This window comes from Gopherus evgoodei, chromosome 6 (assembly GCF_007399415.2).
Source record: "Gopherus evgoodei ecotype Sinaloan lineage chromosome 6, rGopEvg1_v1.p, whole genome shotgun sequence".
Taxonomy (NCBI): domain Eukaryota; kingdom Metazoa; phylum Chordata; order Testudines; family Testudinidae; genus Gopherus; species Gopherus evgoodei.
Genome location: NC_044327.1, coordinates 132,835,046 through 132,861,337, shown reverse-complemented (window position 1 = coordinate 132,861,337; position 26,292 = coordinate 132,835,046). Strand labels below are relative to the sequence as shown.

General features: G+C 49.6%; 1 protein-coding gene across 5 annotated transcripts in view; it reads left to right on the top strand.

The window, feature by feature from the left end:
- Positions 1–26,292, top strand: part of CNTFR (ciliary neurotrophic factor receptor) — a 474,506-nt gene that overhangs the window by 384,100 nt on the left and 64,114 nt on the right. For all 5 annotated transcript variants that reach the window (XM_030567637.1, XM_030567636.1, XM_030567633.1 and 2 more), the window contains 2 exons: positions 15,010–15,127; positions 16,088–16,254. In XM_030567637.1, the coding sequence (XP_030423497.1) occupies positions 15,010–15,127; positions 16,088–16,254 (285 nt within the window). The remainder of the gene's footprint in view (positions 1–15,009; positions 15,128–16,087; positions 16,255–26,292) is intronic.

The window sequence follows — 26,292 nt, the reverse complement described above, 5'->3', positions numbered from 1 at the left end:
GGCACAAAATGAGCTCAAACTAGCTATGGGAATAAAGGGAAACGAAGACTTTTTATCAATACATTAGAAGCAAGAGGAAGACCAAGGACAGGGTAGGCCCACTGCTCAATGAGGAGGGGGAAACAGTAACGGGAGACTTGGAAATGGCAGAGATGCTTAATGACTTCTTTGTTTCGGTCTTCACTGAGAAGTCTGAAGGAATGTCTAGTATAGTGAATGCTTACGGGAAGAGGGTAGGTTTAGAAGATAAAATAAAAAAAGAGCAAGTTAAAAATCACTTAGAAAAGTTAGATGCCTGCAAGTCACCAGGGCCTGATGAAATGCATCCTAGAATACTCAAGGAGTTAATAGAGGAGGTATCTGAGCCTCTAGCTATTATCTTTGGAAAGTCATGGGAGACGGGAGAGATTCCAGCAGACTGGAAAAGGGCAAATATGGTGCCCATCTATAAAAAGGGAAATAAAAACAACCCAGGAAACTACAGACCAGTCAGTTTAACTTCTGTGCCAGGGAAGATAATGGATCAAGTAATTAAAGAAATCATCTGCAAACACTTGGAAGGTGGTAAGGTGATAGGGAATAGCCAGCATGGATTTGTAAAGAACAAATCGTGTCAAACCAATCTGATAGCATTCTTTGATAGGATAACGAGCCTTGTGGATAAAGGAGACGCAGTGGATGTGGTATACCTAGACTTTAGTAAGGCATTTGATATGGTCTCGCATGATATCCTTATCGATAAACTAGGCAAATACAATTTAGATGGGGCTACTATAAGGTGGGTACATAACTGGCTGGATAACCATACTCAGAGAGTAGTTATTAATGGCTCCCAATCCTGCTGGAAAGGTATAACAAGTGGGGTTCCGCAGGGGTCTGTTTTGGGACCGGCTCTGTTCAATATCTTCATCAACAACTTAGATGTTGACATAGAAAGTACGCTTATTAAGTTTGCAGACGATACCAAACTGGGAGGGATTGCAACTGCTTTAGAGGACAGGGTCAAAATTCAAAATGATCTGGACAAATTGGAGAAATGGTCTGAGGTAAACCGGATGAAGTTCAATAAAGACAAATGCAACGTGCTCTACTTAGGAAGAAACAATCAGTTTCACACATACAAAATGGGAAGAGACTGTCTAGGAAGGAATATGGCAGAAAGAGATCTAGGGATTATAGTGGACCACAAACTAAATATGAGTCAACAGTGTGATACTGTTGCAAAAAAAGGAAACGTGATTCTGGGATGCATTAACAGGTGTGTTGTAAACAAGACACGAGAAGTCATTCTTCCACTCTACTCTGCGCTGGTTAGGCCTCAATTGGAGTATTGTGTCCAGTTGTGGGCACCGCATTTCAAGAAAGATGTGGAGAAATTGGAGAGGGTCCAGAGAAGAGCAACAAGAATGATTAAAGGTCTTGAGAACATGACCTTTGAAGGAAGGCTGAAAGAATTGGGTTTGTTTAGTTTGGAAAAGAGAAGACTGAGAGGGGACATGATAGCAGTTTTCAGGTATCTAAAAGGGTGTCATCAGGAGGAGGGAGAAAACTTGTTCACCTTAGCCTCTAATGATAGAACAAGAAGCAATGGGCTTAAACTGCAGCAGGGGAGATTTAGGTTGGACATTAGGAAAAAGTTGCTAACTGTCAGGGTAGTTAAACACTGGAATAAATTGCCTAGGGAAGTTGTGGAATCTCCATCTCTAGAGGTATTTAAGAGTAGGTTAGATAAATGTCTATCAGGGATGGTCTAGACAGTATTTGGTCATTAAGTACCCCAGCCCTGCTCCAGCCTGGCTCCTGGCCTGTTCTAGTCCAGCTCCAGGCCACCCCAGCCCTGCTCCCTTGCCCAGTTTCGGACTACGGTGCTGACCCCTGGCTTTGGTGATTGACTCCTGACTCTGACTCGGCCCCTTGGCTCGACTTCTGGTTCCTGACTCCGGCGTAGGGTGGCCAGAATACCAGGTGTTCCAGCGCTTCGGAAATGGCGTGGGCCTGGCCACATGCAAGATCACACTGCAGGACGGGTGCCATGTAGAAGAGCCCGCTGCCTTTCACCCACGCATGTGAGTCACGCCAGAGGGGGCGGAGCGACATTCCCCCCGTCTGATACCAGACAAACCATGTCCGGATTTGTGTCAGAACCAGACGGGGGACAAAAGCACCCCAAAAGTGGACTGTCCCGTTCAAAACCAAACTAATGGCCTGTCTACTCCGGCTCTGGCCCCCTGGCTCTAACTGCTAAATCAGAGCACCCACGCCCTGGTCCTGGCAGTGAATTCCTGATTTTTGAGATGTGGAAATTGACTCACTTCTGGAACACAGTAGAATCGATGGTTCTGAAGATGGGTGACACTCCTAGCCCACGCTCCCCTCCTTGGGTATCTGGGCATACATCGATGGATGGATTGATCCACAGATCTGTAAGGAAGCAGGGATTTAGGTTTTGGAGTGTCCTGCTATTTGAACTGTGATGTCCAACAACAAATACGTTGTGTATCAATAGCATGATAGGTAATAGCTCACAAGAAGAAACTGTTGGAGCATTGATGAAGGACTGTGGATGGGGGCCAGAAGGTCCTCGACTAGGGTTTAAGGATTATTGATTGCGGGTCTTGGGAACTCAGCCAATGAAATTATCATACCTGCTCCTCTCTCTCCAGAGCGTCTCCAGAGTCTCTCTGTGGTATTTATAGAAGCCCTCAGAGTATCTAAGCACCTCATGCTCTTTTGTTAGACTATATTTATCCTCCCAGCCAGGCAAGGCGGGGCAGGGCTGATATCCTCCATGTAGCCAGAGTGACTAACTTGTCTGGATTCACCCAGGAAGTTTGTAATGGAGCAGGGAATTGAAGCCACATCTCCTGAGATCCCTAGGCTAGTGCTGTAACCACTGGGCCCTTCTGCCTCTCCATTCCTGGAGCCTTAGTTTCCCTCACAATTGACCTATGTTGCATTGGTTTTAAAAACCTAGAAAATTCCACTGCAAAACACGTTACCTTAAGTTGCAAAAGTGCATTTCCTCCCAACACATACCCTAAAAAACAAGGGGCTTATCAGTAATGTCAACATTCGTACGTGATGCAATGCTAATCACCAACCATGAGCCCTTCGCTGTCACGGTGTCACATTAACTCTGTAGCACGTTCATCTTCACTTCAACAACGCTGCCACCTTCCACGCGCACCGAAGAACCGAAAGTCACATGACAATGTGCAATCATAGCAATTTACACCGGTGTCGCCTACAGCAAAATCTCAACCTCTGGTGTCTCCGGTTCCCACATCTGCACTTTCAGATGGGCTCGCTCCAGGAAGCTTTTTCAGACGTTTCAGTGGAAGGTGTGATGAACACGAACATGATTATTAATTATTACTTCATTTACTACTGCAGCTGCTCCAGAGCAGAGACTTGCAGGCGGACTCTGGTGAGAACTCGTTCCTGTCTGTACAGATGCGCCCGTTATCAGCTGTAGAAATATGATTTATTCATAGTTTTTAATTTCCCAGTGGCCCTCTAGGAACCAGCAATTTTTGGGAAATCTGCATTAGAATAAATAACATATGTTTTCTTCAGCGACAAGTGCTGCTATCACGGGGAGGAAGGGCACCAATGGTGTATCTAGTGAGAAGCACTGATCCAGGAGCATATTCATATGTATGTGGATACAGATAGCCTGTACAGACTGCCTTGGTGACACTCTGTGTATATGGAGATACACAGGTGTGTGCAGTGTGCAAACACACACACACATTCCTAGATCCCCAGGCCCAGCTGAGCTCAACTTAACACTCTTAAATTATGCCCCTTTGCAGCAACCTCCAGAGGATGACTCCAGCAATTGGAGCATTAGCCGTGCCAGTTTACTGCCTCATTCCTACATAAGGAGGCAGGAGGGGCTGGTGTAGCACCAGTTACATCAGTCCTACACCACCCAGAGATCGCTCTCCTCTAGGAAAGCCTTGGGGAGCAGGCTTAGCTGGCTTTGTGGCTGCAGACCTGTGTAAATTATCCTCAGCGAGGCCTGGAGGAGGCCAAGATCTATCTAATATCACAGCGTGCGTGCGCGTGCACACACACACACAGACACACAGTGTGAAATGTTGTTTCTGAAGGAAATATGCGATGGTACCTTGTCATATAAAGGTTTTATTGGCTTGAGTTAGGGATGATGAGTTATGTAGGTCATCTTAAGCTCATGTCAATAAAATCCCTCGTCGTCCTACGTTCTGGATGTGCCACGTGTGATAAAAGAAATCAGCCTCTCACAGAAATGTTTTAGAGAGCCTTTAAACCTTTCATTGGTACTATTTTTCGTATCCCTCCACCGGAAGAGCCAGGCGTCTTTAGTACATTAAGTTCTCAGCTGGCGAGGAAAATTATAACTGATCCATTTCAGAAACCTCTAAAAATTACCTAAAATAGCTTTTCTATATATAAATATGCCATGATTTTAATGCCCATTATCTCATGACCCTCAGGGCCAGGAAAAGCTACTGTAAATCATTTTTAGTAGTTTCCCAAATGGATTGGTTACGTTTTTTCCCTGCGCAGTGAGACTCGAAGTACGAAGACTTTGTGGCTTTACAGATGGAGTGAGACAAAAATCTGTTGGTTGATCGATGTATCCAGTTTAAGCCCAATGTAAGCAATGGGCTTAAACTGCAGCAGGGGAGATTTAGGTTGGACATTAGGAAAAAGTTCCTAACTGTCAGGGTAGTTAAACACTGGAATAAATTGCCTAGGGAGGTTGTGGAATCTCCATCTGTGGAGATATTTAAGAGTAGGTTAGATACATGTTTAACAGGGATGATCTAGACCAGTATTTGGTCCTGCCATGATGGCAGGGGACTGGACTTGATGACCTAGAATCATAGGGTTGGAAGGGACCTCCAGAGGTCATCTAGTCCAACCCCCTGCTCAAAGGGGGACTAATCCCCACATTTTTACCCCAGGTCCCCAAATGGCCCCCTTAAGGATTGAACTCACAATCCTGGGTTTAGCAGGCTAATGCTCAAACCACTGAGCTATCTCTCTCCTATTGAGGTTCCTTCCAGTCCTAGTAGAGTCCATGAATCTATACAGGACCTTATTCTTCATTGCTTTGTGTCGCATGGAATTGGTCCTTTCACACCAGCGCCACCAAAGCAGAACGGGAGCATTTCACACTCCCGTTGCACAGACGTGAGGGACTACGCGAAACGCAGGGCAGTGAAGAGAGCAGCCCAAGTGCCATAGAATTATTTTACAGGTGAATCGTGTCACAAGTGGAATGCTGCACCTGACAGCACCGTATGTAACGGGTTCATTTAGGATGATTGACACACATGATTGGTGGTTCCATCACCTGTGAAGGACCTGCCGCATCCAAATTCATGCTGACAACATGTTTACTCAACAATACTCCATCATCTGTAAGATGGCAGCATGGTCCAGTGTAGAATGAAGTTCTTTAGGAGTGAGGTGACCTGAGTTCTGGCCTCAGCTCTGCCACTGAAGTGTTCTGTGACCTTGGTAAAGTCACTTCTATGTAAAACTGGGGCAATACTGCTTCCTTTGTGTCCCTGATCTATTTATAATCTAAGGTGTATGGGGGGCAGGGCCTGCCCCTTATGACAGCACCTAGCACAGTGTGGCCTCTAGGTATACTCTCATACAAATAATAGGGAATTTGGTGTATGCTGGATGTTTTAAAGACAAGTAAGATTTTAATGTTGTATAGTTTTTCAACATCAGATAATGGTGCATATGGCAGGACATTGTGGTACTGGCTTTCTCGCTGGCTTGGACTGTCTGTCCCTTGCAGCATGGGAGAGATGCTGCCATCTAGACAGAGAACCACGGGGACAAGTAACTCACAGAGAAGGAGTGAGCACACCAAGCCTTTGGTTAGCGAATCCCCTGGGGAAAGGCAGGAAGGAAATGCTAACTGGCCTGAACTCATCCCTGGTGTAACTGAGATGACTCCACTGGATGAATTTGACTCTGTATTTTCCACACACATACCAGGAGCTCATGAGACAGGACAGCTGGATTAGAAGCAGGTGTGTGAAGGCTGAGGTGTGATACGAGTAGCGGGGACTCAGTTAAACACGGACATTGACCACGAGATTAAACCCGCAGGGGTTTCACACGGCATGTGGGTGGCTTTGTGTCTGAGAGAGGTTGGTAAACAGACCGACAGAGCAGGAGCTGTCTGCGCTGAGGCAATAGCTAAAGATCTCAGCTGGATTAATTTCTCCATCTCTTGGACAGGAAGCGAAGGCAGAGAAGTAAATATTACTGCAGATTAAAGAGGCGGAAGAGGTCAACTCCCCATATACACCTGCTTCTGGAGGTGCCAGAGGAGGCAGCATGCAGGTTCACCGGCCGAGCAGGTTACCTAATGGGCTGGGGACTGCCCTCGTTTCTAACCCATGGCACCCCACTGGCTGCAGGGTTGCACAGGCTGTCCCCAGGGGAGAACTGGGCCTTATGACTAGAAATAAGTCAGACAGGACAAAAAAAGGTTGGAGGAGCTGGAGGGCAGCCAGGGATGGATGTAGTGATCAGAATCTTGTCAGCTACAAAACACTGAGGGGAAAGGACATGACACCCGCGATGAGATTCCAGCTTTGAGGGGACGTTTGCATGCAGCCGTGGGGTCCGTAGACGTGTCTGGGAACGGGGCATGTGCTGCTCCTGTTCTCTGTGGTCCTGTCATTTCTGTTCCTTCTGGGTAGGAAACAGGACACATTTCCTCAAACTCCGCCCTTTGCTTTGCACCACCATCTCGTCCTGCGAGCAGTTCCCCAAAGCAGCCCGAGGGACACGCTGTTTGGAACCCGGCCCCTGGGAGGCTCTGTAGCGGAGGGTGACCCACGGAACCCCGAAGCCTCAGTGCAGAGAGCGTCTTTAACATTCCCTTGATGGCTTCATTTCCCCCCAGCCCTCCGCCTCTCTCTCTCCAGCGGCCTGGCAGCCTGGCCCGGCTCCAGCAATAGCATTAAGGAGCCCTGTATCGATCTGGGTTGCTGCTTTATTTTCTCTCCTTAAGAGCATGGGATGGGCTGATGAGCTCTGCCTGCTAGAGGCAAGGGGGTGGGCCAGGATTTCACTGTAGCGCAGGGGCACTGCACAGCCCGGAGGGCCCATGGCAGCCCCACTTCACCCTCTGGAAGGAGAGGGTGGAGACTACAAGATAGGTAACAAGTTCACTCAGAACCATTCAGTGCTGCAAATGAAAACTTCTCCACCTGCCACAGACCAGAGTGCCCCCTGGTCCAATATCCCTCCTCCAGGCATACCACTATGGACTGGCACACTCGCTGTCCTGGTATCCCTCCTCCTGTCACTCCACCACGGACCGGCGCTCCACCTGGCCCGGTATCCCTCCTCCTGGCTCTCCACCTGAGCCAGTTTCCCTCCTGCTGGCACATTGTCACGGACCAATGCTCCATCTAGTCCAGTATTCTTGTCTCCTTTAATGTTGGATACTTCAGAAGGAGGCAGGACCCCTCCTCACCCCAAACACACACACTGCACCTAACTGTCCTTGATTCCATCACAGGAGGACATACTTCTGATCATGGCCTACCCTCACCCAGGCAAGTCAATTGCCTGTGTCATTTTATCCTAGCTGGCATTACTGCCAATACTTATTTTAATTCATGCAAGTGTCATATTTGGAATTCTCCTAAACACTTGTCCTCAGTAGTTTCCAGTGGCAGCAGGTTCCCCAGGCTGAGGTAATCTTGTGTGAGGGGATCCACCATGGATGGAGAACTGTATGCTCTGCTTCTTCATCCAGAGTTCTCAAAGTGCTTTACAAAGGAGGTCATGATGGTTATTATCATGACCATTTTACATGGGGAAACTGAGGAATGAAGCACTGAAACAATTTGCCCAAGGTCACCTAGTAGCTCAGTGGCAGAGCCAGGAATAGAACCCAGATCTCCTGAGTCCTAGTTCAGTGCTCTATCCACTGGGTCACTCTGCCATCTTAAACACTAAGCTTTCTGGGACAGGCAGGAGTTCAAAGAGAAGCAGCTCTGTGTAATATTCAGGCCAGTGAACACTTTGCTCCCTTCCCAGATATCAGAAAAGACAGGACAGTGGCACAATGTGCAGTCGCAGTGTTTCATATGGAAATGTCCCTTTGGTTGCACAGATGGGTTACCAGCCTCATTTCATTGCCTTTGACTTGATTCTCTTTTGCTTGCTGAGCTTGCCGAAAATACCACCTGCTGCCAAGCCCAGAGGACACTCCAAAAGTTTGTTACTCCTCCCCTTGCTTAAAAACAGAAAAGAAAGTTGTCTTATCCACTGTGTTAAGGTATGTGCATTAATTCAGCAATGCACACGCTGTGCTGTCAGCAGGGGGTATGCAGAGAAAGTCACATGGGCTGTCATTTCCCCAGCCTCACATGTGGGTCTATTTTTATTTCCCTGGTAACAGAACTCCCAAGCCCATGACAGGTGGTAATCTATGCCAGCACATTTAAAACGGATGAGAGGAAGTGCTTTGTCACACAACACGCTGTTAGCCTGTGGAACTCATTGCCACAGTATCCTACAGAAGCCAAGAGCTGAGCAGGGCATGTGTAAAACACAGATCGCTGGAGTGTTATAGTAAATGATTTTGTTAAAAATTAACGAACATTTTGAACATGGAACATAACCCTTCCCAGCTCAGAGCATGAGCTGCCTCTAAATAATGGGAGTTTAGGAAGAAATGCCCCTCTGGCAGGTCACCCCCAGTGGCATGCAGGGGTCTACCACCTTCCTTTGGAGCAGATGGCACTGAGTACTGTTGGTAGCAAGATGATGGACCTAAGATCTAAGATAGTCTGGCAATATCTGTCTGTCTATCTAACCAACCCTATGCACATCTCTCCCTCTCTCTCTCCATCTCCCAGATACATCTGTCTGTCTATCTATCTATCCTTACTTCCTTCTTTGCACACAGTGCTCATGCACCTCTGTATGCGAGCAGGCAGACAAAGAGCATTTTCAAGGGGGTTGCTATGAAGACAAACAGACTAACGATATTTGTGAGTCCTTCTGAGGCTGTCGAGCGATAATGCAGCAGCGAAGCCGTTCAGACGTCCTCCCTTCTCGCTGAAAAGCAGAACTAAAGTTCTCAGCCCAGCCTGCAAATCTCCAGCCGTCTTCAGGGCATGGAGGAATTAGCAAAGATCGCTGATAGCTGGATCTAATTTACAAGGCGTGTGGCCGGGACAAAGAAGATAAATAATCTTCAGATGGGCTAATTAAAGTCTCGTTAAAGATTAATTAATGATACTTGCAGGCGAGGCAGCCTTCTGGGATGGTGCAGGTAGCGTGTGGGCCTCTCCGTGAGGCCGAGGTGAGCTGAGGATTCATTCTTGGCAATTCTGTGCTGTCTCTGCAAGGGAGGCATGGGGCGAGTTCACGTTGTATCAGGCTCCCAAGTGCCCTGCACATTTCTGGTGCTGTCTCCTGATACAGAGATTTTAGCCGGGCCCTTTGCTTTTCCTAAGCAGCAGATGTCCCCTTCCCTCCACCCCCTGGAACAAATGCTTCAGGGAAGAAGCACAGGCTGCACGTGAATGCTGGTGCGTCAGAAGCTAGTGTGAGGGTGTCACGGAGTCCCCGGGCGATGCTCTGGAACTGCTCCCCACAAAGCCAGGCAGGACTTTGGGGAGCCTCCTCTCCCTTGGAGCAGACTTGTTCAGGGCAAGAAGCTCACACGTCTTCACCTCCTGGGTCTCTCCTTGGAGCATTCAGCATCCTCTGCCCCTCCGTGCACTTCCCACAGCGAGCCCGGCCAGGCGGGGTCCTGGGGAAGCCACAGGGTTCTGCACCCCCACTTTGCAGTCAGACGTGACTCTCAGCCAGCCAGTAAAACAGAGGTTTATTCGATGACAGGAACAGGGTCTAAAACAGAGTCTGTAGATACAGCGAACCGGACCCCTCGGCTGGGTCCATTCTAGGGGCAGTGAGCCAGACCCCCATGTCTGCACTTCACTCCTCGTCCCCAGGCAGCTCCAGACTCACAACCCCCTCCAGCCCCTCCTCTCTGCTCAGCCCCTTTCCCGGGCCAGGAGGTCACCTGATCCCTTTGTCTCCAACACCTTCAGCTGGCACCTTTGCAGAGGAGGGGCCCAGGCCATCAGTTGCTAGGAGACAGAGTGTCAGGCATTTAGGTGCACTAGCCCTTTGCTCTGCCAGATACTTAAGAACTGCCATGGGGACACTGAGGCACCAACACAGTATTCAGAGAAAACATTAAGAACATTCCAAGTTCATCACAGAGGGGGCGGCTGGGTGGAGAGGGCACCGGGAAGCTTGGCTGCTGGGTAGCGCATTAGCTTGACCTTTCGGAGAAGCAGCTCTAGCCTTTGAGTGCCTCTCCAGGCCTGGGAAGGGAGGTGGGGCACAGATCGAGTCAAAGCCGCAGGGCTGCAGAGGATGCTTGTAATGAGAAGGGCAAGAGTTGGGAGCCAGTGTCAGGGTACAGACAGAGGGAAGGAGACGGCCGGAATCAACTCCTTCGTATGAATAATGGATCCTAAATACCCTTGCTGCAGGGGGGGAAGCCAGGGTGCTCCCCTCCCTGATACCCCAAACATAGATGTTCTGCACCCATCATTGTGTCCCCTCCAGCCCAGCCCCCCGATTCTGCCAGTCTCTGGGTTCTGCTCCATCACTGCACACACCCTGCAGTGGGCGCCGCCAGCCCCCTGGTACCCCAGTCTCTGGGACTCCCCCACCCTTTTAGAACTCCGTGTGTTTGATTTTTCTCCGTAGAATGCCCTGATGAGCTACTCCCACCATGTGGTAGCTCTGAGATACAACAGGCTGGTCCATAGCCCCCCTCGTACTTTGGGGCCGCATGTTTCCAGCTCATGTGGGATTCTGAGGAAGAGGGTGTATGACCACAGTGCCAACTGGGTGTGACTGCGTGGGTTGTAAGCGATAGCTCCACAGGCAGCAAAGGGGTTAAAGGACTGGCAGGAGAGGGGGGAATCTCTGGCCTTGCGATGATCTGAACTGGTTTTCTGCAGACTCCGCTTGAATTATTTAACTGTGAGGCTCATTGTCCTGACTCTGGCCTTCATCTGTTGTCTGAAGGCTGAAATAGCCATCAGGTGAGACAAACCTTATACCAGAGCAGGTTTCTTCTCCCTCTCCACCCTCCTCAGTGCTTTGGCCAAGGTCTGTGCCATGCTAAGGGAGTGCTTTCTCCCAACAGACACAACGCCCCGAAGACCAGGGGGGAAGGATGGCCTAGGTTCAGTTAGTGTTCTCAGGCAAACTGCTGCAGCGTGTTTTGCCTCAGTTTCCCCCTCTCTCTTTGGCTAGAAGTGGCTACATAGGAAGGCAAATTATTCTTCTTCTCCCTGGGACAATGTCGGTGGCATGCATGGCAGCTCTGATTTGCAATGCAGCCTCTCAGCCTGGAGCATCTGGAATGGCATCCCAGTTGTCACCTCACGCTTTTTTCTTCCCCAGAGGATTTTCTGCAAACCGGACTAGGCACAGTGAGCAATTTGCTCACGGTGGGATGGGGTTTCTCTCCTCATTTCACCCTCTGGAAAGAAAGAGCCATAGGCAGCTTGGTTTAATGTATCTGGAGCTTTGAGGACTTCAATAACTCAGACATAGGTTAGGGGTTTGTTACAGGAGTGGGTGGATGAGATTCTGTGGCCTGTATGGTGCAGGAGGTCAGAGTAGATGATCTGACTTTAAAGTCTATGAGTCTATGAGCTGCCTCCTGTGCGGCTCACTGCTCAGGGTGAGCAAAATGCTCTCCAGCTGACGTACACCCAGGAGACCCAGACTTCGCTCGGCTGGATGATGTACCAGGAACCAACAGCTCTCCTGGGTTATCTTGGTTATTTATCCTCTCTATAGAGGCTTAAATGTGTGTGATCATAAAGCCAGGCCTGCCAGGCTGCTGATGTCATATGCGATACTGATGCGACCATGAAGCTCTGCGATGCTGCTGGCTCTGTGCATGTGCTGTGGTGTGGTGAGGCCTCCAGGGATGGGAGGGGGAGTCATGAGCTGCTCTCACCACGTTCATCACCTGTCTTGGCATCCCACCAGGCTGAACTGCAGTGTTCTGTCCAGACACAGCAAAGGGGTGTCGGCCTCCATGTGAATTCAGGGCCCAGTTCATAGAATCATAGAGTAGCAGGGTTGGAGGTCATCCAGTCCAACCCCCGGCTCAAAGCAGGACCAATTCCCAACTAAATCATCCCAGTCAGGGCTTTGTCAAGCTGGGCCTTAAAAACCTGTTCATACCCTGCAGACCATAGGCACCAACTCCGTGTGTGGAGGGCTGGAGTATCTACAGGGAAAAATTTGCAGGTGCTCAGCACCGACTGGCATCCAAGCTCCCCCTGCCCCTGCCTCGCCTCCTCCCCCCTTCCAAGCACGCCGCATCCCCGCTCCTCCCCCTCCCTCCCAGCACTCCCCCCCTCCCGCCACCTAACAGCTCTTTGGCAGCATTTAGGACTTTCCTGGAGAGAGAGGAAGGAGCAGGAACATGGCATGCTCAAGGGATGAGGGGGAGAAGGGGCAGGGACTTGGGGGAAGGGGTAGAATGGGGGCAGGATGAGGGTGGTGCAGGAAGAGGTGGGACAGGTCAGGGCCTGGGCCTGGGGTGTTGAGCATGCGTCAGCCGGTGGGGAGGGATAGCTCAGTGGTTTGAGCATTGGTCTGCTAAACCCAGAGTTGTGAGTTCAATCCTTGAGGAGGCCATGTAGGGATTTGGGGATTGGTCCTGCTTTGAGCAAGGGGTTGGACTAGATGATCTACTGAGGTCCCTTCCAACTCTAATAATCTATGATTCTAAGCTGGCACTGATACAGCGCACACCCATGGGAAACAGGAGTATCCCAGGATGGGAGGTGACCCCAAAGGGAGATGAGTCTGGCCAGATTTCCCCATGGGTAGGATCAAATCAGCATCCACCCACCCTCTACACAGGCACTCTGTGGACTGGAGCTCCCACCAGGATTCCTGTCTGTCCATCCATCCCCATCCCCACAGTGACTGAACACCTCCTGAATCATGTGAAATAGAAATAAGAAGAGCCTTTCCCCCTCTCTTGCTGGGAGCTTGTGAGTGGGTTTGTATATTTACACTGTGTGAGTGTGCAATGACATTGCAGAGGGTTTGCATGGGGTCCATAGTGGGAACGAGTTCCAATGCAGCAGCCTGGGTCCCGACTCCTGTGCTCACAAGTCCCCCTATGGCTTGGCAGTTCCATTGTCCCAGTGGAATGGCACTGCCAAGGGAGATCACTGTTGTGGGCGAGGCATCTCTCCTGTTGCTGTGGCCAGGCCCACGGAGGGCTCCGAACATCAGGCCAGAGACCTTGAACTGGACTCTGTTTCAAAGGAGTCTCCTGAGCGGAGTGGAGCATTGGGCTGATGTGTCTCTGGGAGCCCAATGCTGACCCGTGCAGTGGGGATCTAACCCTGTTCAGCGGCTATATGGGAGCGATGGATGGTGGGTTGAGTGGAGGCCATGATGGCTGCTCCTTCTTTGCTTGGGGAAGGCAGTCTTCTCTCAAAGAGGGCAAGGAATTCTTTGTTGTCGTGCTCAGGGATATGAGCAGCACTAAGGAGATGACAAACCAGGGCTGATGTATATCAGAGACCTTCCTGACTGTGAGTTGTAATAGATTCTAGAGTTGTTCCCCAGGGAAGAGGTGGGAGCCCCGGGGCTTGGATCCTTTAAAGGTCAACCAGACATAGCACTAGAAGATCTGTCTATGTCTATTTCTATTGCCGTGGGAGCAAGTTACAGAGTGAAGTGTCCATCCATGCTGGCATACCACGCAAACACCTAGACCTGCATAGCAGGTGCTTAGATATGGATTTTTTAGGGCCAGAAAGAACCATTATGCTCACGTAGGCTGACTTTTTTTATTCTTTGAGAGCCAAGGTGGGTGAAGTAATATCTTTCGTTGGACCAACTTCTGCAATACAAGATGTTACCTGCCCCACCCTGTCTCTCTAACGTTCTGGGGCCGATGTGGTTACAGCGACACTGCTTTTATTTTTTGTATTATTGTAGTCATGGGCTCGGCCCGCATTGTGAACTATGGTCAGATCCTTCCATCTGAAACATCCCTGATCCTCTGAAGAAGCCATGGCCAAGCCACAGGTTTTAGAGCAGGTGAGGGGGTTCTCCTGGCCCAACGCATATGTGCATTCCTCTCATGTGTCCTTGGTTTTCTGCCGTCCTTGGTGAAATAATTCCATTGACCAGTGTTGATGCAGACTGGTCCTGACGGGTACCTTGCATTTCCCCCATCTTGGCCCATTTAACTAGCCTGCACAATCCCTGCCCCTCTTGTTCGCTACAGACCATCAACTTTTCCTCTCTCTCCTAAGCTGCGTGTCCCCAGTTCCTCCCTCTCTTTAGATAGGACACGCTCTCTGATGCTTCTGGTACTTTCATTGTCACCTTCAGGCTCTCTTGTTTGCAAATCTCCCAGTGTTGTGAGGCAGATGAAACCCCATGCTCCCACCGGGTCCTCTGAGTGAGGCCAGGGCACACTGTCCAGAGGGGACAGTCCTCGGGCTAGCCTGTAGGCACGACACGGTCTCAAATACAAGTGACGGCTGCCTTGGGCACAGACAGGTGCATAGGCAGGTGCTTAGATATCAGTGACATGGGTAGATATCAATTTTTTAGGGCCAGAAAAGACACATCAATTAGGGAATGAGCTCTAGAGATGCCTTCTGTGGGTGACCTGCTGACCAGGTTCTGATGCGCCGTAGAATCCGGCCCTCCCAAGCAATACGGGGAGCCACATGGAGGGCTTTAGAGTTGGAAGCCGGATGGCGGGGATTGGATTTGTTGCCTCTGCCCATGAGGTCCTCCTGGGTCAGAGTTTCCATTGCATAATAATGACAGTGAAATCCTCCTGCATTCAGCGTGTCCCCGCCTCTCCGCACTTCCTCCATCACAGAGACCGGAGCGATGAGGACGTCCCCACTAGTAATCTGGGTCTCTGCTTCCCTGCAGCCTCGCCCAAGGAGCCAGTGCTGATGTGCCGATCCAACAACTACCCCAAGGGATTCTACTGCAGTTGGCACTTACCCAGTCCTACGTACATCCCCAACGCCTTCAATATCACCGTCATGTAAGTGCCTGGGTCTTGAGGGGAGGGGAGAATTGCCTCTTTGCAAGGGGGAATTTTGTCTCCAGACTTACGGCCAAATCTGGAATAAATCTGGAGTTGCTCCTTGACTGCGTGTGAACGGGAGCTGCTGGCTCTTCTCCGCATCTGGTTGGAGTGGGGAGCTTACGGAAGTTTGCACTACAGCTGCCCACTGTCCTTGTTCTGTGGATGAATCAATGGGTTTCTGGCTCCAGGGCTGTCCGTCAGCACAAAATCCCCCTTCCCGATGGTTTAAAGTCATGGAGAGCGCGTGAGGCCGCAGCGTCCCCTTTGGAAGGAGATAACCTCTTGGGCACTGGAGCTGGCGCAGCACCTTGTAGCCCCAGGAGATAGGGTTGCAGTGTTGTACCGGGGCTGATGGCAGAATCCAGGCAGAAGCTGAGACACCCCCTTGGCTGTGCTTGCAGAGCTGTTTCTAAATGGGTGCAGTCGCCTCCATCCACAGCACGGGAGGCTGGGGCAAGGCCCGGCTCAAACGCCGGGTCACAGTCCCATGGCACACGGAGAAAGGGGGAGCAGGTCAGCCCGGGAGCTGGAGAAGAGTTTCAGCCTGAAAGTGAAGCCAGAAAACAGCAGGCTTCGTGGCTGGGTTTGTGAGAAGATGGAGAGTGGTGGGGTCTGCTTAAAGATAGACCCAAACTGGACCACCAGACCCAACCATCCCCAGCTTTCACCACACAGCAGGAAGCCCCTGTGACGGTGTAGCTGAGGCCTGAGCCAAAGAGGGGAGCCCAGGGGAAGATGGAGGCGTCTCCCTAAGGCTGAGGGCAGGTCTGAGCTGAGAAGAGGCCTGATAATTAAGGCCAGGCTGGAGCACAGGGATAGCAGCATGGCACCAGGCCTGGGCCCCAGTGAGCCTGTCCCACTGAGTGCTGATCCTCGGGGTAACGCCTGATTTCTCTTCTTTTCTGATTTTGACAGGCATGGCCCAAGAGAGTTGATCTGTGAGAAAGACACTTTCCCCAAAAACAGGTGTCACATCAGATATCTCCAGCTGTTCTCCACGGTGAAGTACAAGGTGACCTTGATAGTCACGAATGCCCTGGGCAGAAACGCCACCACGATCGCCTTTGACGAGTTCACCATAGGTAACTTCTCCAGCTGGCGCTGGGCTCTCGGAGCCGGGCGGGCGGTTTGACTGGTTCTGAGTGTGGCGCCAGGCTGCCTTCCTTAGTTCCTGGGTGGTAGTGGGGGGAGAGGTGCCAGGTTGACAGCCTTGGAACAGAGCCTTTGTTATCCACAGAATGGGATTATCCAGGGCAGAGCATGGATGTGTCCTACCCATGTTGTGCAGGGACTCCCTCCAGTCAGGAGAAGGGAATATGGTCTCTATGGTTCATATAGCCCATTGGCTCCTCTGCTGTTGGAAAGAGAGTCCATGCCAACTCTGTGTTGCTTCACTGCGTGTTTTGCTTAGGACATGGGCTGTGACTAGGTTCTGCCAGTTTTGGCTGGACATATTCCTGGGGGTTTCATCCCCTGACACAATCTTTAATTAAAGATTAATCTTTTAATTTCTGGAAACTCCAGGACAATCCTGGTGGGTTGGTAGCCCTAGCTGTGACCACTAGTTAGGCCATCAAACAGCTGTCTGATGACAATGCCATGTGGTCACCACAGAGTGAAGCAAGATTTGAACAGGCAGCCCCCGAGCCATCTGAGTCCCAGCTTACAACCTGGTGTGTTGCCTGTTTCCCATTTCGGGCTGCCAGGATCAGAGGAGATAACTGAGCTGTCAGAGCAGTCCCCAGAATGCACGCTCAGCTCCCTTCCACTGATACGCGGCTTGGGGCGGGAACCAGGCCTCCTTTGAAGTGGTTCCACGGTCCACCTCCCATTCTGAGCCAGGAAAAAGAAGTTCCCGCAGGTAATGGGTGCATGAAAAGAGGGGTTCACTGTTTGCACAAGACTTACTCCACCCCTGTTTTCACTCAGCCAGTCAGGGAGCCCAAATAATAGTGCCCTGGGTGACTCGGCTGCCCTATCACATGCCACGAGCAATAGATGGTCACAATGAGTAATTCAGGAACAGCCTGTAGGCCAATTGTGGTCCCTAAAAGAATGGATAAATAGTTCCCTTGTTTCAGGTTCCATGTGGTTTGCTTTCAGCTACGCTGAGAGATGCAGACATCTCTTAGGAGAGGGAAGAGCCACTGAAAACACAGCAGACAAGTGGGACAGGCTGTTGTTACTGAGCACGTGCACTGCGTTAGCACCTGGAGGCCTCGGTCTAGCCAGGGCCTCATCGTACTGGGTGCTTTCCAGACATACAGTAGAAGCCTATTCCTGCCCAGTAAATGCACAGTCTTCATCTAAGGCAAGAGCTGGGTGACAGAAGCAAACAGGAGAAGGAGGATGAGCTATGGTAGCATTATTATTTATGCGTATTAGCCTAGCCCGTAGGAGCTCTAATCCGAGACCAGCACTCTGTGGTGCTAAGTTCTGTGTCCACAATTCATAGATGCTCATTCGGCAGAAATCTCAGCCAGCCACCTGCCGAGCTGTAATGTACAATGGAGCCTTACTGACCAGGCAGCCAGGCTTCAGGAGCCGGTTGACCCACATGGTGGCACCTGGCCTAACCCCTCGCTGGAACGCTTGTTGCTATTCTATGTAATAATGGTGGTAATCACATGGCTGCCACAGTGTTGGGGGCCGTGATAAGAACCCAAAAGGAATAGAACCTTTCATATCTCCAGCGTCCCTCATCTCAAGGGAACCCAAAGCCCAGTACAACCCACAGATGAATGACATCATCAGTAGTATCAAACTTTCCATTTGGCTTTGATTCTATCTGGTTAGGCCTAGAAAAGCTTTGGCTGAGTCTAGGAGCATCTCAGACTTTGTCATAACCTGCTGGATGGAGCAATTAAGATGAAACTATCACAGATATTCTCATGTTTCTGGTTCTGGCCAAAACCAGACCAAAAATGTAAACGCAAGAATTAACCAGCTGACCTTCAGTTTCCATCAAGATTCAAGTTTTCTTCCATTTGAGTTGGGAGAGAAGAGCAAAGCTCAGAAACAAGTAAAACAATGTGTTGGTTACACGAATGCACCATCAATTATTGGGCCATAGGAGCAAGGAAATGATATCCCTGCAGTTCAGCCAGTGTTCAGGCAATGCATATGTCAGTTCTGGGAGAGAGAAAGATGGGCAAAATCCATGGTTGGTGTAAGCAGGTGCAACTCCATGATTTCAGCTGAGTTGCATTCACTCACCCCAAGATGGATTTGGCCCCTGTATGGTCCTAAATTCAGAAAAATTCAAACCTGAAATAATGCACCAAATCTTAACAGTGAGGTAACAATGAACACCATGTGTCCTGTGTTTGTACAGCACCTAACTCAGTGGAGTCCTGGTTTGTGACTACAGTAATACAAATAACAAATCCCTATAACAGCAGTTGGAACAACTAGCCCAGGGCTGTGGTGTATTATCCATCACTTGGCGTCATTAAATCACAACTAGCGGTCTTTCTAAAGGACACACTCCTTAAACTAAGGGGACCTCTAGTTCCACTACAGGTTGTTGGACTCAATGCAGGAATCACTGGGTGAATTTCTATGTCCCGTGTTATGCAACAAGTCACACTAGATGATCATACTGATCCCTTCTAGTCTGCACATCTACAGAAATGATGCGTTTACACCTGCAGAGAGTAAGGGGATAGACACCCTATTGAGGAGTAAGTGGTTAAGTAGGCAGCTGGGGAGACAGCAGAGAAATTATGGGAGGAAGTCATCGGCAGAGAACCTACTCAAACTTTCCTACACCACCCAAATTGGGCCTCTTTTGAGGTCTCAAAGAGCTTGCCTGACTTTAAATAAATATTTAGCAATTCAAGCAAATCAATATCAGAAAGGCTAAGGTACAAAATGAGTTACGCCTAGCAAGGGACATAAAAGGCAAGAAGAAGAGGTTCTTTAAATACATTAAGAGCAAGAGAAAGATGAAGGAAAGTGATGGTCCTCTACTTAGTAGGGAAGGAGAGCTAATTACTGGTGACATTAAGAAGGCTGAGGTGTTTAATGCCTGTTTTACATCAATCTTCACTAAAAAGGTCACTAACGGGGACCAGATACTAAACACAATTAACAGCAACAACAAGGGGGAAGGAATGCAGGCCAAAATGGAAAAGAACAGGTTAAAGAATTGTTAGATAGGTTAGATGTAGTCAGGTCAGCAGGGCCTGATCAAATTCATCATAGGGTACTTAAGGAACTAACTGAAGCAATCTTGGAACCATTAGCACTTATCTTTGAGAATTCATGGAGGATGAGTGAGGTCCCAGAGGACTGGAGAAGGGCAAACATATTACCTATCTTTAAAAAGGGGAACAAAGAGGACTCAGGGAATTATAGACCAGTCCGCATAACTTTGATACCTGGAAAGATACTGGCACAAATTATTAAACAATGTAAACAGGTATGTAAGCACCTAGAGAATAATAAGGTTAGCCAGCACAAACTTGTCAAAAACAAACCGATTTCCTAATTTCCTTCTTCAACAGGGTTACTGGCCTAGTGCATGGAGGCAGGGAGAGCAGTAGACATGATATATCTTGATTTTAGTAAGGTTTTTGACATAGTCCCACATGACAGTCTCCAAAAAATCAGGGAGGGGGGAAGAGGGGGAATGTAGCCTTGATTCAATTACTGTAAGGTGGGTGCACAACTGGTTGGAAGAACATACCCAAAGAGTAGTTATCGACCATTTTCTGTCAAACTCTGAGTGTGTATCTGTTCCCACAGGAGTCAGTCTTGCATCTGGTGGTAGTCAATATTTTCATGAATGACTTGGATCATGGTGAGGAGAGTATGCTTTAAAAATTAGCTGGGAGGGGTTATGGTCACATTAGGGGACAGGATTAGAATTAAAAAGACTTTGACAAATTGGTCTAATTTCCGCAAGATGAAATTCAATAAAGACAAGATGCACAACAGGGAATAACTGGATAGGGAGTCATACTGCTGAAAAGGATCTGGGGGTTATAATGGATCACAAATTGAATATGAGTCAACAACGTGATGCAGGTTAGGACATGTCACTGCAGGACTCAACTCTTCCTTGACTGGTCTTTTCATTGCCAGGATTGATCAGACCCAGGATGCTCCACAGGTGCAGTTCCACTTGTGGGAGCTGTAGTGTAAACAAGGCTCAGGAGGGTGCCGAGGCTTTTACCAGAATGGTTTTATCTAGGCTGAGATTTAAATCTATGATATTAACTAGTTCCATCTAATTAACGTCTTCTAAAACTCCAGTCAAGAGAAAACCATTGAATTTTAGCACATACTAAACTCTTGTAGCTAAAACCCACATTTTATAACGTGCTGAAATTGGGCGAAAGGCATTGAAATGTATCCACGCTGGTAGCAAAAAAGAACTAGATAAGTTCCTGGAGGGCAGGTCCATCAATGGCTATTAGCCAAGATGGTCAAGGATGTAACACCGTGCTCTGAGTGTCCCTAGGCTCTGTTTGCCAGAAGCTGGGGGTGAACTGCAGGGGGTGGATCACAATAATTACCTGTTCTGTTCATTCCCTCTGAAGCACCTGACACTGCTCACTGTCAGAAGACAGGCTACTGGGCTAGATGGACCATTGGTCTGACCCAATATGGCCATTCTTCTTAAGTGGGGGTTTCAACAGAGTTAAACTACCCTGACTGAACTAACTTGATTAAAATTAGAAGGAGGTATCTACCCATCAGAGGAATGAGGAGTGAAGCCTTCCACTAGGCATAGTTTGGGGAAACAATCTGACTAGTTTGAAGATGGAGTTTGATAAATTTATGAACAGGATGGTACGATGGGATTGCCTGTGGTATCAGGGGACTGGACTCAATGACCCAGCAAGTCCCTTGCAGTCCTATGTTCCTAAAAAAATCCACCTTTTTATCCAAGTTTAGATAGGCCATTGCCATCTAACCCTTGTCTGAGTGGTGGAGGTAAACACACCTGAGCCCTGTCTATACTAGAGCCTCTGCTGATAATTGCACCCGTTGGGAACTATGGCTCCAGCAGCTCCTAATGTAGACGCAGCCAGCAATAAATTCAGATGCAGCCTCAGATTAAAGGCTCTTCCTCCCCCCAGAAGCCCAGCCACACATGCAGGCGCTTAGTAGATTCTCCCTGACTCCCTCTGAATGGAATTGAATTGAATCTCAGTTGAGCGTAGAGCTAGTCTGCCACTTGTTTCCTTGTCAGACCACCAGCGATGGGGCCTATCTAAACAACCAGAGCCCTGAGAAGAACTAACCTTTGGTGTGTTTCCTCCTCTCCCCTGCTCCAGTCTCCAGCGGAAAACCCCCTCCCCAGCAGCTCAGAAGATGAGTTCTAATTGAGTGGAAAATGACTGGCACATTCTTTTGATTTCCTTTGCTGCTGCCTCGCTTGCCGGTCACACAGCACCACTCGTTAGCATCCAGCTGCAAAGAGTCACTCTGTGTTGCCATTTTAAATGATGGCTGCAAGATGCGTACCAACCCTCCTGCCTCCGTCTCTCAGCAGTAAGGAATCTGGGCTGCTGTCCTCCCCTCTCTTGCCTGGAAATGCTTTTCTGAGTTGTGCTTTCTGCAACGGTATCAGTATTCGCTGAGGCTGGGAGAGGAGCTCGGAGTTCGGGGCAGTCAGGAGTAGGGAAAGGAGCCAGTGCAGCTAATGCATCCCTTGCCACGCTGCACAAGCCAAATGCCTCGCTCTTTGCCCCAAAGGAGCATGGGAGCAGGTGGACAGGTGCAGTGGGTGGGAGCAGGGAGAATGGGCTAGGGGAGCAGGTGGAGGCCTTGGAGCAGAGACACACAGAGAGGGACTAGGTTCAGTGACCAAGGGAGCTATAAACCCTCAGGGCATAAACTGACCATTAGCTACTGCAGCTCAGGAGAAAACTTCCCCTGTGGGCAGATTGTCCCATCACCGGCTATCTGAAGCAGCTAGGGCTGGCCACAGTCAGAGACAGGATTCCAGGCTAGATGGGCCCCCGGTCTGATCCATCCTGGCACCACCAAAGTCCCTGTAGGCAGCGTGAGCCGGCAGAGACATTCTGGCGAGACCTTACAGCGGGATGAGAAGGAGCCAGCCCATGCCTCAGCTGCTATAGGCACGTGGCCCAGTTCAAAAGGATCCTCTCCCTGGTGGGATGAAGAGCAGTGCATTCCGGGTTGGGCACGGGGAGGACAGCCAGAGGTTACTCATCAGAAAGGGCTTGGACTCTGATAGGGCCACCTGGGTGACTCCCCCTGTGCATCCAGGCGACGTGAAGGGTGTGTCTACACTGCAATAGGCACCCACGGCTGGCCCAGGCCAGCTGCCTCAGGCTTGCAGGTCTCAGGCTTAGAGGCTGTTTAAATGCAGTGTTAGACATTCAGAGTCAGGCTGCAGCCCAAGCTCTGGGACCTTCCCGTCTGGCAGTGTCCTAGAGCCAACCCCAGCCCAAGTCAAATGGCATGGGCCAGCCGCAGATTTTCAGTCGCAGTGTAGACGTACCCTAAAGTGCCAAGGAAAGGGACGAGAGCTTCCCTCCTGTGCGGGGTGGGGCGGCCCGGGCAGGGCCTTGACTCTTATGGTGTCCTGGTTCAGCCCATGGTTTCCATGCAGGAGTCAGGAACCGCTGGTTGTTTACTGGGAAACACCATGAAGCAAGCGAGCAATGGCACAGGCTGGCCGTGCCAAGCACAAACCCGCCTGAACCCTGTAGGTGGGAACTCGGTATGGCTAGCCTGTGCCACTGCTGCCTGTGCCCGTGCTCCCGTGGCTACACTACTGTTCTTAGTGCACTCGCTCCCTGAGAGCTAGCACGAGCGTGTCTGTGCAAGCTGGTAGTCACACCCCAAGCTCCCAGACGTAGCCTATGACTGTGTTCCAGGCCCTCAGGCATCCTGTCAGGCCGAGTGTTGTGCGAGGAAACTCCTCCTCCCTGCTCCCCCATGGTAAAACAGACCAAAAGCATCAGGTCTGGGCAGAACAATCAGTCATTTATGCTCCATAGGTGCTAGAACTGGGGGTGCTACTGCACCCCCCAGCTTGAAGTGGTTTCCATTATATACAGGGTTCACAGCTGGGTTCAATGGCTCTCAGCACCCCCACTATACAAATTGTTCCAAACCCCTGCATTTACCTCCACATCTATATGGCCAGGTTCGACAGGAGCAAGGAGGGGACCTAGGACCTACTCTGCCTGGGAGACAGGGGCTAGAAACGTGCAGTTTTGCTCCATTTCCCAAAGGGAAAGGCAGCATTTGCCAACAGAAACGCTGGGACGTGTCACCCTCTATCGACTCCTTACATGCCAGCCGAGCATAACAAACCATGGTATTTACCGGTGACTCTAGTCTGGCCTTAGAGAGGCAGCATGTGAGGGCCATTTGCCAGTGGGGCACCAGCATCCACAAGCTGCTACCCTCATCTGGCGGTTTGGTGGCCCAGCTGTGAAGCAAGCCCAGCTCTCAAAGCATATCTGACCTGTGACGGGTCCCCCTCAGGGTGCCACCTGGAACTCGGGTACCACTGAGCCCCCCTGACCCACCAGCCTGGGTTCCTTTTATGCTGTACTGCTGTGACCAGCCTGCCAAGCCCTCTCCCAGGCACCAGCACACATACAGGTAGGGACGCACCCAGCTGCAGTACATGTAGACGCTGTGATCAGCTCTGCATGGGGAGGTTCAGCTAAGGAGCTACCCAGCTGCTCAAGTGCACCACCCCCTCTGGAGTATAAACCCAAAATTAGACCATCTTGTGCTGCACAGAGATCTGTACAGTGTCAGCTCATGAAATTCGCCCCCTCCCTCAAAGTGGAGAAGGATATGCAACAGCTTTCTGCCTCAAGTTATGACTCCCATGCACTGGTTTGTGATAAAGTAAAAATAAGTTTATTAACTACAAAAGATGGATTTTAAGTGATCATAAGGGATAGCAAACAGATCAAAGCAGGTTACCTAGCAAACAAACAAAACACACAAACTAAGTTTAATATACTAAAGAGATTGTATATGAGTAGCAAATCCTTACCTTAAATGGTGATTCAAGCAGGCTGCAGATTCTTAAGGGGCCAGCTGCACTTGCTTACAGCTAAAATCCCCAGGTGTTCCTTTCATGGGCTAAAAATCCCTTTAGCCTGGGTCCCCCAGTTCAGTCTCCGTTCCTTCGGTGTTTCCAAGAGTCACTTTGGGTGGGTAGTCAGTGAAGAGCATATGGTGGAGAACCCTTTGTCTCAAAGCTTGGTTTCCATGCCAGTCACTAGAAGAACACTGATATTCCAAGATGGAGACCAGAGACCTGGTCTCTGGTCCCTGTAGTGTCACAGCTGCCATGAGGCTGTTTGTAGCATCCTCAAGAAGGCCCCCATGTCGGAAATAAGCTTCTTCTAAGGCTTATTGTTCTCCCTAATGGTTCATTAATTCATTAATTTGAATGGGCCCTTCCCAGCCTGCCATCTAGACTGACAGTCTTTTGCCTAGTGGGCGTTCCCCAGGTGTAAACACATTTGTAATACTGATACATAGACAATATTCCTAGCTTCAGACACAAAAATGAAACATGCATACAAATAGGATAATCCTATTCAGTAAATCATAACTTTTCCAATGATTTCTTGCATGACCTATCTTACATAAAATACATCCGACTTATGCCATAATCATATCATCATAATATCACTGTGAAGAATATGGGGTGCAGTGTCACATGACCACCACCCCCTATCCTGATAGGCACTATTTGGGCCCTTGAGTGGCCTTGTCACTAGAAGCCAAGCACTGCCTAGGCCATGGAGAGGTGATCCCTGCAGGCCATGGTTGGGGTGAGGAGTGAGCCTGAAGGAAGGTTCCTTGGCCTCTGCCCATAGGACACTTTGTCCTTTGCATATACTGGGGACTGCCAGAGCCTTTCACCAGTACAAATATCACTCTGACAGAGAAGAGACTCTCGCACTGTCGTTCACGTTTGCTGTATGTGGGGGAGGGGGAGTGAACAGCTCCTCTCTGAATCCCGACTTGTGTTTTAACAGCTTTAAAGCAGCCTGACAGATGGTATTTGCATTCTTCATGCAAAAGAGGGGAGGGGGGAAAAAACCCAACAGCACCTCACCTCTGCCACGATTTTTCTGATGGGAGCCTTGGGCAAGTTATCAAAAGAAAATACACAGCATTAAAAATGTAACATCCTGCTGGTGCTAATTATTCCGCATATCAAAAGCAATTCAAGGCAAACGCGATTCCAAGCGAACAGTGGAGTGCAGGCCACCAACCTCAGGGAGGGAAACACATTTTCGGCTCATTCGGATGTGATAACATGCTCAAATGCAATCCCGGCACTCGAAAGAGCAGGCGGTTCCTGACTCCTTTGACCCAAAAGGAAACCAGAGCATTCTGCAGAACAGCATGCAGGTTATACGCCAGGGAGACTTCACCACCCCTTACAAAACGCAGCCACCTCTTGGATGGCAGCCCGGCCACGCTGAACAGCAATTTAGAGTGTGAGGACAGACAAGCAAAATGGCCTTGGAGTCAAGGCACTGGACTGGATTTGAAAGATACAGGTTCAGTTCCTGACTCTGCCACAAGCCCCCTCTGTGGTCTTAGGTGAAGCACTTAATCTCCCTGTTTTCCAGCTGTAGAGTGAGGTTGATGATACTTCCTTACTTCCAACGGACTTTGTGAGGACCCAGTATTAATGCCTGTGAGGTGCTCACATGCTGCACAGATAGGTCTGTAACAACCTACCCAGCAGGTCAGTTCCATTTAAACTACTGCGGTAGGCAGAATTAAAAGACCTAGACTGGAATTGGGCAAGCCATGGAGTTTAATGCCTTTACTCTTCTGAAAAATGCCCTGAGATACTTAATGATCTTAAGTGATTGGTTTTACAGCTCAGTGAAAGGCGGCGCCTTGGACAGCATAGTGTGCTCCTGCAGGACCTTGTTTTTACGTGGAGAATTCCTCCTTTCCGCAACTGATGGGGCCGGACTGCTTCATTTCTGAGATATGACAAGGTGCCAGGCTAGGCTGAGATTGACAAGCTGAGGTCAAGTTTGTCTGACTGGGGCAGGGCATTCACACAGCATGGCAATCTTGGAAATGAAAACATGGGAAGGAAATTTACTTGGCCAGTCCAATGCGGCCCTTGCTGC